The sequence below is a fragment of the Amaranthus tricolor genome, chromosome 5 (genome assembly GCF_026212465.1).
Source record: "Amaranthus tricolor cultivar Red isolate AtriRed21 chromosome 5, ASM2621246v1, whole genome shotgun sequence".
NCBI classification, from domain to species: Eukaryota; Viridiplantae; Streptophyta; class Magnoliopsida; order Caryophyllales; family Amaranthaceae; genus Amaranthus; species Amaranthus tricolor.
In genome coordinates this window covers 18,684,814-18,701,618 of record NC_080051.1, presented here as the reverse complement: position 1 = coordinate 18,701,618, position 16,805 = coordinate 18,684,814, and the positions used below count along the sequence as shown (strand labels likewise).

The following is a 16,805-nucleotide window of genomic DNA, read 5'->3' as shown; positions in this document are numbered from 1 at the left end:
TTTTCGCACCTAAAAATTAATACTTAATTTTACATGCCTAAAATTAATTGTTTGAACATTTTTTATTTACATCATCAAACAGAATGATGAATTGAAATCAATAAGTTGACAATAATCTCCCCCTTGATGTATAATTATCATCAAAGTTAAGATGCATATCCTGCATCAAATATAATTAGTAAATTAAAATAAAATGTATAACTCATCTAATTTTTTAACCTTATTTATATCATTCTATGCAATTAAAATTTTTTATCAGATTAGTTTTATAGAAATATTTAAATTATTTAGTTTATAAAGATAGTAAATTTTACGATATGTAATAAGTTCGAATCAATAGTTTATTTAATATAATTCAATCTTAGCCAAAATCATTTGTTTTTAAAATGGTATATGCATTACTCAGTTTAGTTAATTTTTGGAATGACTTAGAATGGCAGGTTGATATGTGTGATTACTGAATACTGATGTAATGTAGCCCTTGTTATAATTGTACTAAACTTAATTATATTTTTATATATACGTTGAATCTAACTCTCGTGCAATATATCACGCATATAGATTAATTTTTTAAATGTCTAAATCGAACATATTATACTCTCTCTATTTCATTGTTGATTTCTGTTTAATTTGTATCTTAGTTTTAGTGAATAATAAAAGATCTTTTTGCCAATAAAAAAAGTTCAATATCAGAACACTAATATTGTCTAGTAAAATAAGAATTATTAGTTATACCATTTTAATTATATACTTCTTCAGTTACGTTTGACTTTTTACGCAATTTGATGCGTTATTTTGATCATTTATACATTGTATTATGCATAACTGAAAATTATAAAAAGTTAATATTATAAAAGTAAGTAATTTAAACGATTCAAAAAATTATTAAAAGTTAATATTATAAATGAATGATAAATAATAATAATATAAGCAAATATTTCAAAACGAAAGAAGTTATTTTTTTTATTAAGTTTTGTTTAGTTTAAGACTCATTTGGAATGACAGGGCCTTTAAAATGATCAATTCAGCCTTTTGAAGTGAATAAGAACTTACACAACATGATTTTCAGAATGAAAATACTTTTTTTTTTTTTTTTTTTTTTTTTTGTTGTTCTAAGTATAAAATCTTACACTTAATAATTGAGAAAAAGTCGTATTCTATATTAGGTTAAAGCCTAATATCTTCCACCCACAAAGTAGTGAAAATTCCTAAATTTGTGCCTAATTTTTTCCATTACTCTTTTTCCAAAAGCAACAAACACGTGATATACTTTCTACGTTCAGAAATATTATTTGATTTTTATACGATTATTGACACTATTCATTATTCACGCTTAATTTATATATTGCACAATTTATTATTCTTAAATTCCTATTTAATCGTATACTTTCATAATATTAACATTTTATAATTCTTAAATGTACATAATGTATAAATGATAAAAAAATAACACATTAACTAAATTGCGTAAAAATTCAAATGTAGCAAACTGTAATAGAACCAAAGAAATATTTTAATGAATATTTATCATAATACCAAACAAATAACATCATCTATTATATATATGGTTAATCTGAGAATTTCCATCTCATTCATTTTTCCAAAAAAAAAAAAAAAAAAAAGAATGAGAGGAACATTTACATTAACAATAGTAGTATTGTTTTTGGTACGCAGCACAGGTAATTGTAGGTCAGAAACATTAGTACCATGCTACTTCATTTTTGGAGATTCTTTGTATGATGTTGGTAATAATAACAACCTTAACACTAAGGCCAAAGCTAATTATCTACCCTATGGCATTGATTTTCCCGGAGGGAAACCCATCGGAAGATTCTCGAATGGTCGCAATTTTGTCGATAAAATTTGTAAGTACAACACATATTTAATATTAGCAAATCTTTGTATGACATAAACCTATATAATTAGCTCATTTCTATGTAAGTGATTACTTTAATCTGAAGGTTATATAAGTGATCACTCTAAAAGTATAAAAAATTATCATTTTAAAATTATAATTGATCGTTTTAAGATAATATGTGCACATTTGAATCTGCTCAATAGAGAGGTTTTATTGTGAAACCATCTCATTTGAAAATTTGTGATTCAATATACTTAAATGTTTTGATTCTAGAATTTTAATTCAATGTTCATTAAAAGCTCTCACATATTACACAATGCTTTTTTTTTTTTATCTAACAATGATGATCTCTTTTTTTTTAATAAAAAAAGAAGCAAATTTGGTTGAGATATATTGTAATCATTGATTGCATCACCAATATTAATTTATAGGAATTATAAATATAGAGATAAAATCGAAAGCTTTATACTTCTTTTTAGGCAATTTAGAGTCTTTTCTTAAGCATTATTTCTTCCACTTCATATTCAGAATATATAACTGAAATAAGCCCAGCAATACAAAAAGAGAACTATCGAAACCTTAGCACTAGAAAATAGCTCGAATGGAAAAATCAATAATGAAATTGACTGAAAACTGAACCTCAACTATAGTTTGCAAAGTCTCAAAGAGAACTTGTGTTTTCAAAAATTTTTATGATAGAATATCCCTTTTAAATTTAAAGAAAAATATCCCATCATTATCATCATTATCAACTCAATATCTCACTCGAAAATAGGGTCTGGATGATGAAATATGACGAATTATCCATACACGTACTCCCTGCAAAGAGAAAACTAGAGGGGATGTAGTCAATTTACACCCAAAAATTAAGAGCCATGCATAAAGAGAAATATAAGTGACATCATTGCCTCAAGAGCAAAACTAAGCTACCTGCAGAAAAACAATACCAGCAAAACTAGGTCTGAAACAATACAATAAATACGATGAGTTAATGAAGCTGGTAAGGAGCAACTAGACGCTAGGGCAAGAAGGCAACTAAAGAAACTATTAGTAGTCTGAAATCTGGATTTGACGTCTTCAATTATTCCTATCTCTAGTCAGGTCCGCGGAGAGGCGTTACTCACTCAAGTCGTTCTTAATTTTCTAAACCCACGTTTTTTTAGGTCTTCCTCAACCTCTCTCACTCTCCATTATGATGCTTTCTATCCTTCTGAAGGAGAGTTGACTGTTTTTCCTTGCACGTGTTCAAACCATCTTAACCTTTTTCACGCATCTTAGCAGAGAATGAGACAACACTTAACTTCTCTCTAAACTTCTGGTACTTGATTTTATACATCATTGTGTTACCGCACATCCACCTCAACATTTGCATTGATAAAATTATATAACTTATTTGGAGTTATTGGGCAAATGGTTTGACCAGAGCTGCCGAGTGGGTTTCAATTTGTACACTCTCACATTTCACGTCGGCCTCAGAATGTCTGGATGTGTGACAATGAATATCAAGCAAGCTTCAGTATCTGATGGTTGACAAATCTCTCCATTTTCCTAATGTTTCTCGGTGTGCCAACTCATGTGCCTAGCAGTGGCCTCAGATGCATATATCGATGTAATTTAGGGCTAAGAGAAAAGTAATGAAACCATTTCGTGGGAGCCTAATCTTAAATGGTGTTTCTTATCCACGTATATTGCCTACAAACCTTACAATGAGTCACATTCACTTTGTATCCCCAAGAGTCGCAATCTACTTGTTTGTATCATGTTGCTTGTCATTTTGTTTTGTTTCGGCAAAGCTTCCTTCATGAATTGACGTAACCCATCATACAATCTCTCAAGAATACAAAAGTCTTCTTTAAACTTGTCATTCTTCCTATCATGGACATCTTTGTATTATTTTCACAATCGGAATAAAATAGTAAATTTACTTAACATAATAAAAAAAATTGTCTCAATTGAGGATTGAGATCTTTTTTCACATGTAATAGTGACTATACAACATCACCGGCATTGTCGAAATGTGGAAGGAAATGATGCTGTGTTTCTAAAAAAGTAGTTACCGCTATATCGTACACCATCAACACATATGAATTTTAAACAGTGTTTTGCTACAACTCTTCTTAGACCAAATACATCGCCAACCACCACTCCCTCACATAACATTAGTCATTGGATTATAGTTTTGTTGTTTTTCTTTTAATATTTCTCCTCACTAAAATGTTTGTTGCATATAGCTGAACTTTTGGGATTCGAAAATTACATTCCGCCATACAGCACAGCCGAGGGTGAAGAAATACTAAAAGGAGTGAATTATGCGTCAGGGTCTGCTGGAATTCTGAAAGACACTGGAACATTATTGGTCAGTAATTTTCCACTTTATTTACTTAGGAAATCCGCAAGCTACTCTATTTTAATACTTTTTATGTTCCTTCCGTCAAAAAAAATATTTTATTTAACATTTGATTTTTCACGTAATTCAATATATTTTATTCAATCATTAATATCTATAATTATGTATGATAAAAAAAAATTAAAATTTGGTATTAATAATCTTTACATTGTGACGAATCAAACAAGATCCGATTAACTATTTTAGACTTATAGATTATGGATTAATTCTAATTACAAACTAAAGGTAATGAATAAATAATGTAATAATCCTAATGTTGCAAGTAAATTGAAACAGATGAAATATTTTAGATCTTTATTTTATTGAGCATTATACGGTCTAAAATGTTATACATGATCAAAAATTCACATAGTGAACAGTTTTATAAAGGGCTTTTAAAATAAGGAATCTAGATTCTAGGCTACAAATATTATTTTTATGATAAAAATTGTCATCCAAGTATTTAAAAGGAACTATGCCCAAAATTATATAACCTTCCCTTGATTTGTCTATAAAAATTTTAATTTTTGTGAATCATATAATTTCAACTTTTTAGAGTATTTATTAAGTGTATATTTGAATAACCTATTATTATGGAAAGAATATGAATATCATTATCATTTCTTAATATGTGCCAAACAGCTAGTTTCCAATGCATGATTTTCTCATAATCTTTGTATTAATGTCAACATATTATTTTATAATTATTTCTTCCTTAGTTGTAGTAATTTAGTTAGGCAACATATTATATTGTAATATTTCCTTCTTTAGCTTCTATGTGTATTTATACCCTATATGTAATTATTATTATTATTATTATTATTATTATTATTATTATTATTATTATTATTATATCCGAAAATCAAACAACATAAATTACCTAAGAGAAAAATTGTACATCTAGCTAAATGTATGGGAGGGAAGAAGTACTTTTGATCTCTTAGGAAATTGATAGAGTGGATAGAGAAAAATAATCTCAAGGTCACAGCACATATGACCAAAGGTCATGGGTTCCAGTAATCAGAAGGGTATGTCTTACATAAATACTTCCATTCCAAAGGTTTTCGTATCAAGGATTGAGATACAAATAAAAATATATAACCTATCTTACAGTTTTAATCATAAAATTTTTAGTTAAGTTGATCCTTTGATATACGACAAAAATAAGTGGAAGAAATAATATAAAAATAAATAGAGAGAATAAATTTGCCGTTGAGTATAGGAGAATGAATATGAGACTTCTACTGAAATACTTCCTCCATTCCATTATACTTGCTAGATTTTACTTTTACGCAATTTAATATTTTATTTTGATCATTTATACATTGATTTATGCACATTTAAAAATAAGAAAAGTTGATAATATAAAGTATGCAATTAGACGATTTAAACAAGATCTCATTTGATTATATTTTTTTTACACATTAGTCGCAAATCACAATATACAAAACAAGCTAAAATGATGAATAGTATCAAAAATCGTAATATAACTACTATTTTAGTACCGGCGAAATAATCATCAAAACCATAAGATGACTTAAAATAAAATATACTTCCACTGTTCCAATTTACTTTCAACGTTTGCTTTTTCACGCTGTCCAATACACTAATTCAATCTTTAATATCTCTAATTATGTATAATAAAAAATTATAAAACTTTGATAGTAATAATCTTTGCAATGGTATGAATCAAATAAGATTTCACTTGACTATGTTTTAACCTATAGATTAAAAACTAATTACAAATTAAGAGCGATGAATGAATAATATCATTTATCTAATGTTGCAACTAATTTGAAACGAAAGAAGTAGTAAAAAAAAAAAAAGCAAAGCTTTCAACTTTTATGTTTTACCATTTGTGGACCATTAATACCATTTTTTTATTCATTAGTACAAATTAGAAAGGTAATTCAAAAAATAATCAAATGTTTGTATTTTTAATAAAGTTTGATTTTTTCACCTTAAACCACTAAAATCCTGGAAACGGAATCATTTTTACATCGCAATATAATTAGTGAAGTAATGTTGTGAAAGTGATATTTATGAACACTTGTATGTCGTTGTTGGCTGTGGTATTTGATTTAGGGGGAAAATATATGCATGGATAAACAGATAGAAAATCACAAAAATACAATTGCAAAAATTGGCAAGTTAGGTCAAGTTTCAGCAAACCATAGTCTAGAAAAGTGCTTATATAGTATCAATATTGGAAGCAATGATTTCATCAACTACTTTAAGCCAGATGACTACAATTGGAGCTCAATCTACAACCCTGATCAATTTGCCGATGCACTCATCCTTCAATACACTCAACAAATCAAGGTAATCACTCAACTTTCTTTTTTAGGCCCATGCCCATCCCTTTCGGGGATTATTTGAGTGCATGCATTCTTCTTTGTCCTCTCGTTGAAAGGGAAAAAGTCTGGTACGTACATCCGCTACCTTTCTCCCACGGACTCTGATCTGTGCGAGATACTAGATTGATGCCTGTGATTATAACTATCACGACCATGGTTATTAGAATTTTGATCCTAATCTACGATTCTACAATCCTATGATCTAAAAATAGGCGATCGACCCGGATCGTGGGTAGGATCTTAAAGGTTGTAGGATCGTACGATCCTACTTATTTCAAGTATTTAGGAAGTAGGATCATAACGCAATTTCACAATTCTAGGATTCAACGATTCGACCCTACAAGGGTAGTCTCAATTGTAAAAAAATTATCTTATAATCTTGATTTTACTTATATATGAATATATGTAAAACTATTATAATAAAATTAATATAAAATTCAAGTTTTTCTTAATTTGCAGTTTAAATGATAATTTAAAGTAGTATTTAATAACTTAATAGATGAAGTCAAATAAATTTTAATTTACCCCTTAAAATTTTAGAAAATAATAAACATAATTGATAATCAATTATCTAGAGCATATTAATGCATATTTGTAAGATCATATGATTCTATGATCCGATTCTATCGATTTCGATTCTATCGATTTCGATCCTAGCCTTTATCGTAAGTAGTTCCGATCCTAACAACTATGGACACTAATAAATTGAATTTGATGATGGTGAATTGGTAGGCTTTATATGAGTTAGGAGCAAGGAGGTTAGCACTGTCTGGATTGGGTCGAATAGGATGCATTCCAGCAGAACTAGAATTGTATAATGCAACTGAATGTGTACCAAAAATCAATGAGGCAGTGGATCATTTCAATGCTAAACTTACGTCTCTCATCGACTCTTTCAATACAACACTTCCTCTCGCCAAATTTACGCTCATTAATCTCTTCTCCATGCAAGGCATGGCTGATTTCACAGGTGGGTCCAAAACATTATACTTGGTAAATTCATCATCTTTTGTACTTCAAATATTATCTCTGTCGTAATAAAATATTAAAAAAAAAAACAGCAAATCTTGTATGAAAACGTCTCACTGTGAGACAGGCCATACAAGCAGTTTATTAATAAAACAAACACCAAAAACAATAATGAAAACTGAATTACTATTTGTATAAAAAGCGGTTTGTCTTCTCACGATAAGAGACAGCCTCAATAAAAAATTTGTGTTAAAAAAATTTCATAGCAAATAGGATCTTTTTGTACAATTATGTTTTCTCTAAGTATGGGTAAAAAGATACAGCCATTCTGTTGTGCAATCAGCCGCATATATGAGACCTAAGTTTTATAGATCTCCCAAAATCAAATCATATATTGTCCATTCTAGGATATAAAATATCAATTTCAATATTTAAATAGTTAATTTCAATAATTAATCTAACAAAGATCAACCCACCAGTATTTTTTTTTTTTTAAAGATTTTCTGGTATAATATATATATTTTTTTCAATCCAAATTTGAGATGTAAAAGGCCAAATCCAAGATAACACCTTGGATTTGGTCTTTTTAAGTCTTGGAATTGGAATTTTAAAAAATAAAAAATTATAATACCAAAAATATAGGAATTAAAATCAAATCGACTGAAGTCTTGGAATTGGTCTTTTAAGTCTTAAAATTAGTCTTTTAGATCTTAAATTTGAAATTTTAAGTTTGAAATTTGACATTAAGTATAAGAAAATTTGAAAAAAATTAAGCCGTGGACTATTTAACCCATTTATAAGTAGTTGCACCCATCCAAGTGTTACATACAAATTTTTATGAAGAAGATATAAAGTAGTCAGGCACGGAAAAGCTTGACAAAGTTGCTCGAACGGGTAACATAAGGTTCAGACAAGCAAATTAATTACAATAGGATGCGTTCAAAGTGCACAGAAAGCTAAGTGCTTTGGTGAGCACTAGTCTTGCTCGGCCGAGGAACTGCTCTGCTTGGGAAAGCACTTGTTCTACTAACCATAATGTTTTGGATCTTCTTTTCTTAGGCGAACAATTGTTGTTTCTCTAATCAAACTATTTTGAACGTTATATATATAAATTTAGGATCAAACCAGAACGACATATACAATAAGATGGAAAAGATTTTTTGTCATTATATACACAGAAAGAATACTATGTTATAAATAATAACATTTCTTAAAATTACTATTTTTATGACATATTAATCTTTGCAATTTATATATACTTTTCTAGCTCTATATTGACCTTAAATTTTTCACAAATTCTTGTATGACGGTCTCATCGTGAGATCATCGTGAGACATGTTTTATACTTGGGTTAAATAGCCCAATAACAGAGATGTCTAGCTTACGAGCTTTTTATTTTGAGGTCATCTCACTGTGAGACGATATTTTTTATCTTATTAAAACTAAGGGTGTATAAATGCTTCTAATCTTTCTTATTTTAAACAATCTTCTTAGAATCTATATGTAATTTTTATTTTGCAGGTTTAATTACAGATAAAGCATGTTGCAAATTAAGAAGTGATTACCAATGTGAAATAGAGAGTGAACCGTGTGAATTAAGGAACGAATATGTATTTTTAGATGGATATCATACTACTCAAGCTATTAATGACCTATCTGCAACAATGGCATTCACCCTTCCTGTTTCCTTGGTTGTTCATCCTATGTCCATTAGCCAATTGATTACTGATTAACAATATTGTTGTTATATATTGATCGTTTAGACATTGTAATTAAATTAACAAAAAAGGAACCCTTATATATATATATTAATTCAAAAACATAAATTTTATTTTCATAATAAAAACTAATAAATATATGTAATAGCCATACATTTTGGTTTGTAATTTATGATGACTATATTATAAATACTGGATAAATAAAGAGAATGACTTGGTGAAAATTAAATTTAAAATTTTATCTAAAAAAGCGACATATGCTGAGATAAGACCCATTTCCTCAAGGGTGATAATATTCTTTTATCTTAATGTTTTCCTATAATATCTTGGACATTAATTTCCATAAAACGCAAAATATTTTACCACGTGTCACATTTTGATTAGCTCATAGTATTTTTATTTTAATTAAAAATGTAAAAAAAAATCTAAACTCTTCACTTAAAAACTTTAAAAGACACAAATAGAGCGGTGTTCAAAATCAAATTCTAGATTGATTTGAATCCGAAAATCCGATTTAAATTATTTGATTTTAAAAAGTGGATAAATTATCTAAATTTTTAAACTGAATACCAAGTAATTGGGATTAGATATTTTTGCACACCCTTACCTCTAACAAGTCCACCACCGCATGACCATATCGTCATCGACCCTTCCCATGTAACAACTCCCCACCACCACCAAACCTTGCCACCCCTCACCCCAACACCACTAAACGCTTAACTATAATGATCCTTGTTAAAAGTCCAAAATTTTGATACATATAATAGCGTTGGTTTGATAATCGTCCGATAAAACTTTTTCTATAATTTTAAAACCACGTCTCAATCGCATACAATTCGCAATAATTGAAGTTGAACATAATAAAGTTTGAGGGCAAGAAGTTGGACTCAAACAGATGCAATTTTTCCAAAATATTTCTTGCAAAGGAAGGGCTTTAATATTGTTTTATGTAAGGTTTTGTTAAATAGACATTCAAAATAAGCTATCTAGATTTGATTTCATGTTACATTTATGTTTGGCTTGAAGTTGAAGAGCAATAGAACACAACTTATTGGAAACAAAAGAAACAAGTAATAATGGGTCACTTTCATTTAATATCAAGCAAGATCTACAAGCTACATACAACTACACAAAAATGAGTCAAAAAGGTATGCTTAGTTTTTGAATTTATCTTTTTGCTACAACAACATGAATAATCCACTATATATAACTTTTGTTGCTAAACCTAAAAGTTCTCCTTGTGAAAATGGAATCTGGTTGTTGAGCTAAGACTGAATTCTTGGCAAAGCTTCCTCAATGGTTTTGTCAAAGTTGGACTACCACAATAGAATACACCTGCAATATAATCAATCATTCAATAAGTGACTCCCACTTAGGCTCCGATTTTAACACACAACGTTACCCTTGTAATAACAAAGAGGTTATTCCGTATTTACCCTTGATATCAAAATCATTTGTAATTTCATGCAGGGTCATTCTTGACCCTAGGTAAGGTAAGCATTTGCGTAGGGCACAGGGGCTAGAAAATGGCCCAATACCTCAACTTAGGAATATTATAACGTAGGACATAAAATATCGTTTGTAAAATTCTAACTTTAATTAAGCTCAATATATTAACTTTAGCATATATTTTTATTAGGACATAGGACATAGAATCACGTATACGATACGTCTACATTTATAATGATAATTATAATATGTAGGGATTCGTCTTCTGTTATTTTGCCAAACACCCATTAAAATCATATTCCACCCTTTATAGAAAGGGTCTATTTATTTCATTTTGCCAAAGGTCCATGAAATGTCAAGAACGACACTGACCAGAGGGGGTTATAATATTAGCAACTTCAAGGTAAAATTAAATTTTACTAGTCATTCTTAGATACTTCAACAAATTCTTTACCTATTCTTTGTGATCCATGTGAGGCAGCTAATTGCATAAACACCTTCCTCCAGTTAGGCCTTGCAAAATGTGTTCTTATCTGTGAAAATCCATATATTAGATGCAGGAAAAGAAACATGTTGGTGATCAATCTAATTCAATAATCGAACTTCAAAAATACCCGGCTTTCTGACACCACGTCGAGTCCATTCTTGGCATGCTGCAATGACTGCACCATCTGAATAAGTGCAGATCGAGCATCGCCTTCTTCGTACACACTAGTCAAGTAGTTATGCATTTCTATCACATGCTGTTTTCACAGTTATGAGGGAACATCAGTAATTAAACAGTTGCTAAAAATGAATAAATTTCTTTGAGAATTACTCACATCTGAATCATATTCTGCAATATCATCCATGACACCCTTAAACCAATCAAAAGATCCTTGTTCTCTTGTAACCCAATAGAAATAAGCTCTTTGAGGCCCTTTTCGGCTCTCTATATCCTGCATACGTTCCATAACGCAAACAAAAAACAGGGTTTAAGGAGATGTAAAAATCATAACGCGAACAAAAAGCAATACGAATTCATAGGATTTAAGTACCTGTGAACTGCTTTCCTTCAAGTTATTTAAGAGGTCTTTGAGGATACTGATAAAGGGAGTTGCTCCGATTCCTAGTCCAATAAGCAATAGAATGTCGTACTTTTTGTAGTTCTGTGCCGGAGCTCCATATGGGCCTTTGATGATTATATGTGGAAAACTGTTAAGGAACAAACCCACAAAAAGTTCGATATCAAACTCAAGCCTCGTATATGACCCTAAGAAACAGGTAAAGTATGGAAAGTCTGATTCTAAAGGTTTTTCTCACCTAGCTGGTTGACAGTCATAGTCTGTCACTGCTTTTGTTTCCATTCTCATTAGCCTTCCTTTTGCTGGCCGATTGGCTGGAGGCTCGCAGGCCTGCATGTCGTTATATGTCAATGCGGTTGTTAGAAACCAAAAGACTTGCAAGACATTTTCAATGCCTTCCATTCCCATATGTAGCAATGGTTTTGGGGTCCCAAACCCTTCCTATGCAAGAGGCACTTGACATCGACGTTATATATATATATATATATATATATATATATATATATATATATATATATATATATATATATATATATATATATATATATATATATATGTGTGTGTGTGTGTGTGTGTGTGTGTGTGACAGCAAGTCGGTTCAGCACACATGTAGAGATGAGTGTTCAGTCCTGGATTCTTCCCTACTAATACTAGTACTATTTTCACCATAACTCAAAATTATTTATAGATATATGCAAGCAAATCAATATTACCTTTGCAAAACTTTCTCGAAGTGCTGTAGTCCAATCTCCCAAGGTTCTAATATGTACACTTAGGTAGGCATCATCGGGTGCTGAAGTGATAGAGAACGGATGCCTATTGTAAATGGTATGAAACATTTTAAGATTTACATACATTTTGAGAAACATATATATGCAGAACAGAGTTTTTTCAAGTTACCATTCAAAGCTAGAGATGTCGGGACACTTGACAAACAAGTACATTCCACTCTTGTATTTAAAACCAGGCGGTTTGCTCATGTATAATGCCAGAACATTTCCTTGATATATGACAGCCTGCAAATTGTAAAGGTAAGACTAAACATAACTTTGCTCAGTTTTTCAGCATAAAAACTAGAAGGCGATTGTTCAAGACCTTTAGGATATTGACATGATGATTGTGATCGTGGAACGATGTCAATGTTCTTTCACTAGCGTAGAGCAAAACCGGAAAAACTATGTACATCCATGTCTGCGTTATATTTCACAAAAAGCTCACGGTAAGTATAGATGGATATATACCGATAGTATGATACACAAACGCAAAAAACAATACGTACATACCGTTTTCTTGTACCAATCCCTAGTGAGAAACAAGAAGTACCCATGAATAATCAAGAGAATGTACACAACCACAAGGAGATGATGAGCATACCAAAAGGCGTTAAACCCGGCTAAATGCAAGAATGGCCAAGGCAATTTGATAACATTCCTTCTAAAAGAGTGTGTGGCTAGTGTGAAGGCAAAAGCCATAAGAAGGATCATAATAATACCAGTCATTCCCGGTATGCTATTAATCAAATCAGCAAAAGTCGGCTGCTTGAAGTTGAAATTTGGACCGAGCCATCTCAAGAATTGGTTTTTAGGACACAAAATGAGCCTCGGAAAATCACAACTCATGTGCATTAAAACATGTAAAAATGTCCCAACTGTGATCCCAGCAGCAATCATCTTATGAAAGTTAATATTATCATCAAAAGGAAATATTCTACTAAGAAACGTTGATCTTAAACGCGTAAGAGTTCTTCGACAAACAGGAAGCAAAATTAAGGCCATATTGAATTTAAGTGTCTCGGCAGCACCCTTTGCAACACAAACACAATAACCCATGATCGGAAATGCTGGATGCTTCTTATAAGAATTGAATTTGTAATAGAAAAGTACCGCGTTTATGGTTAACCAAAGCCCGACTGCCCAAATCCTCTTCCCATTATCCAAAACAAATTCTTTTGTGCTATTAACTAATTTTGATATTGGGTTCCTAAAACTTTTGGGAATCATGGTTTTTGTTAAGGTTTGACTCCTCTTCATTTTAGTTCCTTCATCAGTAGAAGTCACCATTCCCCTTAGCAACGTTTCGAGTTGCCACAACTGTATAAAAACAAAACTGATTCAGTATAAAGCTAACAACATAGAAGTATTTCATGGAAGGTAAATTATATACAAGAATGAAATACAAGACCTCTATATATCCTTGGTGATCAGGGTCTAGTTCTTCCATGATCAAAGCTGCATAATTTCCTGCTTGTGACTTGAGTTTGTTTAGTTTATTAGCTGAAGCACTCAACACTAAAACCTAATGCAAAAAAGTACCTTCAAGTCAAAATTTTAGCAAAAGGCTAATAAGGATATATTGAATGAACGAAATCGTTCAATTTCATTACCTCTCGAACTTCATCCTCGGATAATTTACCATCCCCATTCTTATCACACCTACAAGGAACAAAATTAATGTAACATTAGAGAAAATTACAGTTATAGTGCTTCAACCATCAGCTTAAGCTTCTAGCTGAATCTGTCGACGAAAACAAAATTGTTCATACTTAAATTATCAACTAACATGTCAAAGAAGATCTGCAACCGGGCATCAATATCTTGACTAGTCATTTCTTCCCAAAACATTCTCATTTCATCAATTGTAATCCCATTTGAGACATCAACATTTCTTCTCCTAGCCAATGTATCAAACAGTTCCCCTGCAAATTCTTTTGAATCTCCCATTCCTTGTTTCCCCCCCAAAAAAATGCCCAAATCAATCATAATCTCATTAAAAACAAAAACCCACAAATTAATTACACAAATTAACAGAGTAAAACCAAAATATTTACCAATGACAGCACTAAATTTTTCTCTATGAAGCCTTCCTTGAACAGCATTCTGATTGAACCTTTTCTCAACAGGTTTCCATGAATCACCATCTTTTCCGGTGGCGCCATCAAGAAATCTAAGACTCTGCAACCCTCTTGCAGCTGTAGATTTCAATCTTCCCATCTTAGGTTGAGCACCATTTCCATTTCCATTACCATTTCCCAGTATTCCAAACCTTTTTCTGGCATTGCTTCCAATTCTACCAAAATTTATTCCTTTAGGGCTTTTTTGATCATTAATACTATTACTATTGTTGTTATCATTCACAGGAAAATCTGTTATTTGATCTATTTCACCACTACCAAGAATCCATTTTGAAGAACCTTCTTCTTTTTGATTGTTGGTCATCTGAAAACCAACAATGTCTTAAGCAAATTCGCAAATCACCCAGAAAAAAATTGGAAAAAAAGTGAAGATTTAAAGGGGAGAAATCTATGATAGTATTGGGTTTGTGAGAGCAATTGGGGTTTGTGAATGGTAATGTAAACAAGATTTTAGAGTTTGTTAGGAAAATTGATTAAATGTAAAGAAGATTCTATTGATTGAGTTTTGAATCAATGAAATTTTGCAAAGGAAAGAGAGGGAATATAGGGAATGAGGTCAATGAGTTAGGAGGGAATTGAGGGCAAACAAAGTTCAGTTAATTTAGTTAGTATAGAGACTTCATCTAATTATAGAAAGGAAATATTTGTGTTCTATATATGTTTAGTCCACTTTTAGTTGTCTCTCTTTTGCTCATGCAAAGTGGTGACATAGACCATTGAAAGATATAACTATGGCCATAAGAATGTTTACTCTTTCATGGAAGACATAGTTGCATTAATTTATTGTTAATGGCTCACTAGTTTAGTCGGTAAAGTTTCTAAGAATTTGATTGTGTTTTATGAAAAATTTAATGTTGATAATTTATAAAGATATGTCAATGGTGAAAATTCTAAGTTACTAGTTTCATCTTAGTGGTTGAAAATGTTCACATATATTGATATTTATCTAGATTTTCTCATGTCATTTGTGATTTTTGAGTCATAAAATGTAATAATAAAAGTAATATTTTGCCTTTTAGGAATGAATGATTATTGTTATGTATCAAGCATTGATTTCAATTTGGATATATTACAATTATATGATCAATGATTTTTATGTCATTTTACATCGAAGTTAAGATGTGTTAGTGTCTTGTATTAAACAGTTTAAATTTATTGGCTTTGAAAATTATGTAATCCCTCACTTCTTTTAATTTTCCTATAATTTTTAGGAGTCATCTCTTTTATTTTTGTTAAATTTTTATTTTTAGTAGTGGAGAATATTCTCTTATTTATTCAATTTTTTCATTTCATCTACATAATTATTTTTTATTTACAATCTACATAAAATTAGAAATAAGACTTTTTTGTTGCAAAATAAAAGGGACTAAAACTATAGAGTTAGAGAGATTTCTCCAATTAGTATACTAATATGCTATCTAATAATTTAGAAGTAGTTGATTACTTAATAACTCAAGCGTGTTGCATTACCCTTGCTTTTTGAAAGAATCTCACCAATTAACTTGCATTAAACTAAAAATAATGATCTACCAAAAGATACAAAAGATATAAAAAATAAAAAATAAAAAAAAGTTTAATGATATTTTATCTTTAAATTTGATAATACTAGTACAAGACAAAAAAAAAAAAAAAAAAAAAAAAAAAAAAAAAAAAAAAACTATGATGAGAATATGAGATAGGTAAAACTAATCATTCATTTTACGGAAATAACGGAGCTATGATGATTTTATTCTAATCAATATGGTCAACTGCAAACAACCCAAGATCAAGGCACTCATGGTGAAAAAATATATACGTAATATGTTAAGTAGTTTAAATTAAATAAATTTTCAGCATTTGGACTTTTTATTTTGCGATCATTTTATCTAAAGACGATCTTTCACAATAATAGTTCTATGCGATAATTTAAATGAAAATAATAATTTTCTTTTTGATTATATGGCAGGAGGAAAAGGTAAAACTATGTGACAATCGAACTCATAACATTTATGTAAGAAAAGTGTTATTTGTTGCAATTGATACAAGACTCAATCCTCATAATTATGAGAATAATTTGCAAAGAAACACCTTATAAAACAAGTTTTTTGTAAAAA

General features: G+C 30.3%; 2 protein-coding genes across 2 annotated transcripts; one reads left to right on the top strand and one right to left on the bottom strand.

Annotated features, from left to right (window-relative positions):
• The first annotated feature begins 1,624 nt into the window (after positions 1–1,624).
• On the top strand, positions 1,625–9,357 carry LOC130813522 (GDSL esterase/lipase At5g45670-like). Its single transcript, XM_057679360.1, has 5 exons — positions 1,625–1,865; positions 4,090–4,214; positions 6,330–6,566; positions 7,334–7,571; positions 9,092–9,357. Exons 1-5 carry the CDS (start codon positions 1,625–1,627, stop codon positions 9,301–9,303), a joined length of 1,053 nt encoding a protein of 350 aa, XP_057535343.1. The 3' UTR covers positions 9,304–9,357.
• A 1,007-nt stretch (positions 9,358–10,364) lies between these two features.
• On the bottom strand, positions 10,365–15,465 carry LOC130813875 (putative respiratory burst oxidase homolog protein H). Its single transcript, XM_057679776.1, has 14 exons — positions 14,629–15,465; positions 14,361–14,523; positions 14,185–14,233; positions 13,983–14,096; positions 13,085–13,891; positions 12,897–12,992; positions 12,702–12,817; positions 12,515–12,617; positions 12,040–12,131; positions 11,775–11,931; positions 11,559–11,675; positions 11,352–11,480; positions 11,192–11,270; positions 10,365–10,623 (listed from the first exon to the last, which is right to left on the bottom strand). The coding sequence occupies exons 1-14, from the start codon at positions 15,014–15,016 to the stop codon at positions 10,514–10,516; spliced, it is 2,520 nt and encodes an 839-aa protein (XP_057535759.1). The 5' UTR covers positions 15,017–15,465; the 3' UTR covers positions 10,365–10,513.
• Positions 15,466–16,805: the final 1,340 nt, after the last annotated feature.

Coding starts and splice junctions, on each gene's coding strand:
- LOC130813522 (XM_057679360.1), top strand. CDS start 1,625: ATGAGAGGAACATTTACATTAACAATAGTAGTATTGTTTTTGGTACGC. Junction 1,866..4,089: donor CAATTTTGTCGATAAAATTT/GTAAGTACAACA, acceptor TGTTGCATATAG/CTGAACTTTTGGGATTCGAA. Junction 4,215..6,329: donor AAGACACTGGAACATTATTG/GTCAGTAATTTT, acceptor TATTTGATTTAG/GGGGAAAATATATGCATGGA.
- LOC130813875 (XM_057679776.1), bottom strand. CDS start 15,016: ATGACCAACAATCAAAAAGAAGAAGGTTCTTCAAAATGGATTCTTGGT. Junction 12,818..12,896: donor ATCATGTCAATATCCTAAAG/GTCTTGAACAAT, acceptor TACAATTTGCAG/GCTGTCATATATCAAGGAAA. Junction 11,481..11,558: donor TTGCAGAATATGATTCAGAT/GTGAGTAATTCT, acceptor CTGTGAAAACAG/CATGTGATAGAAATGCATAA.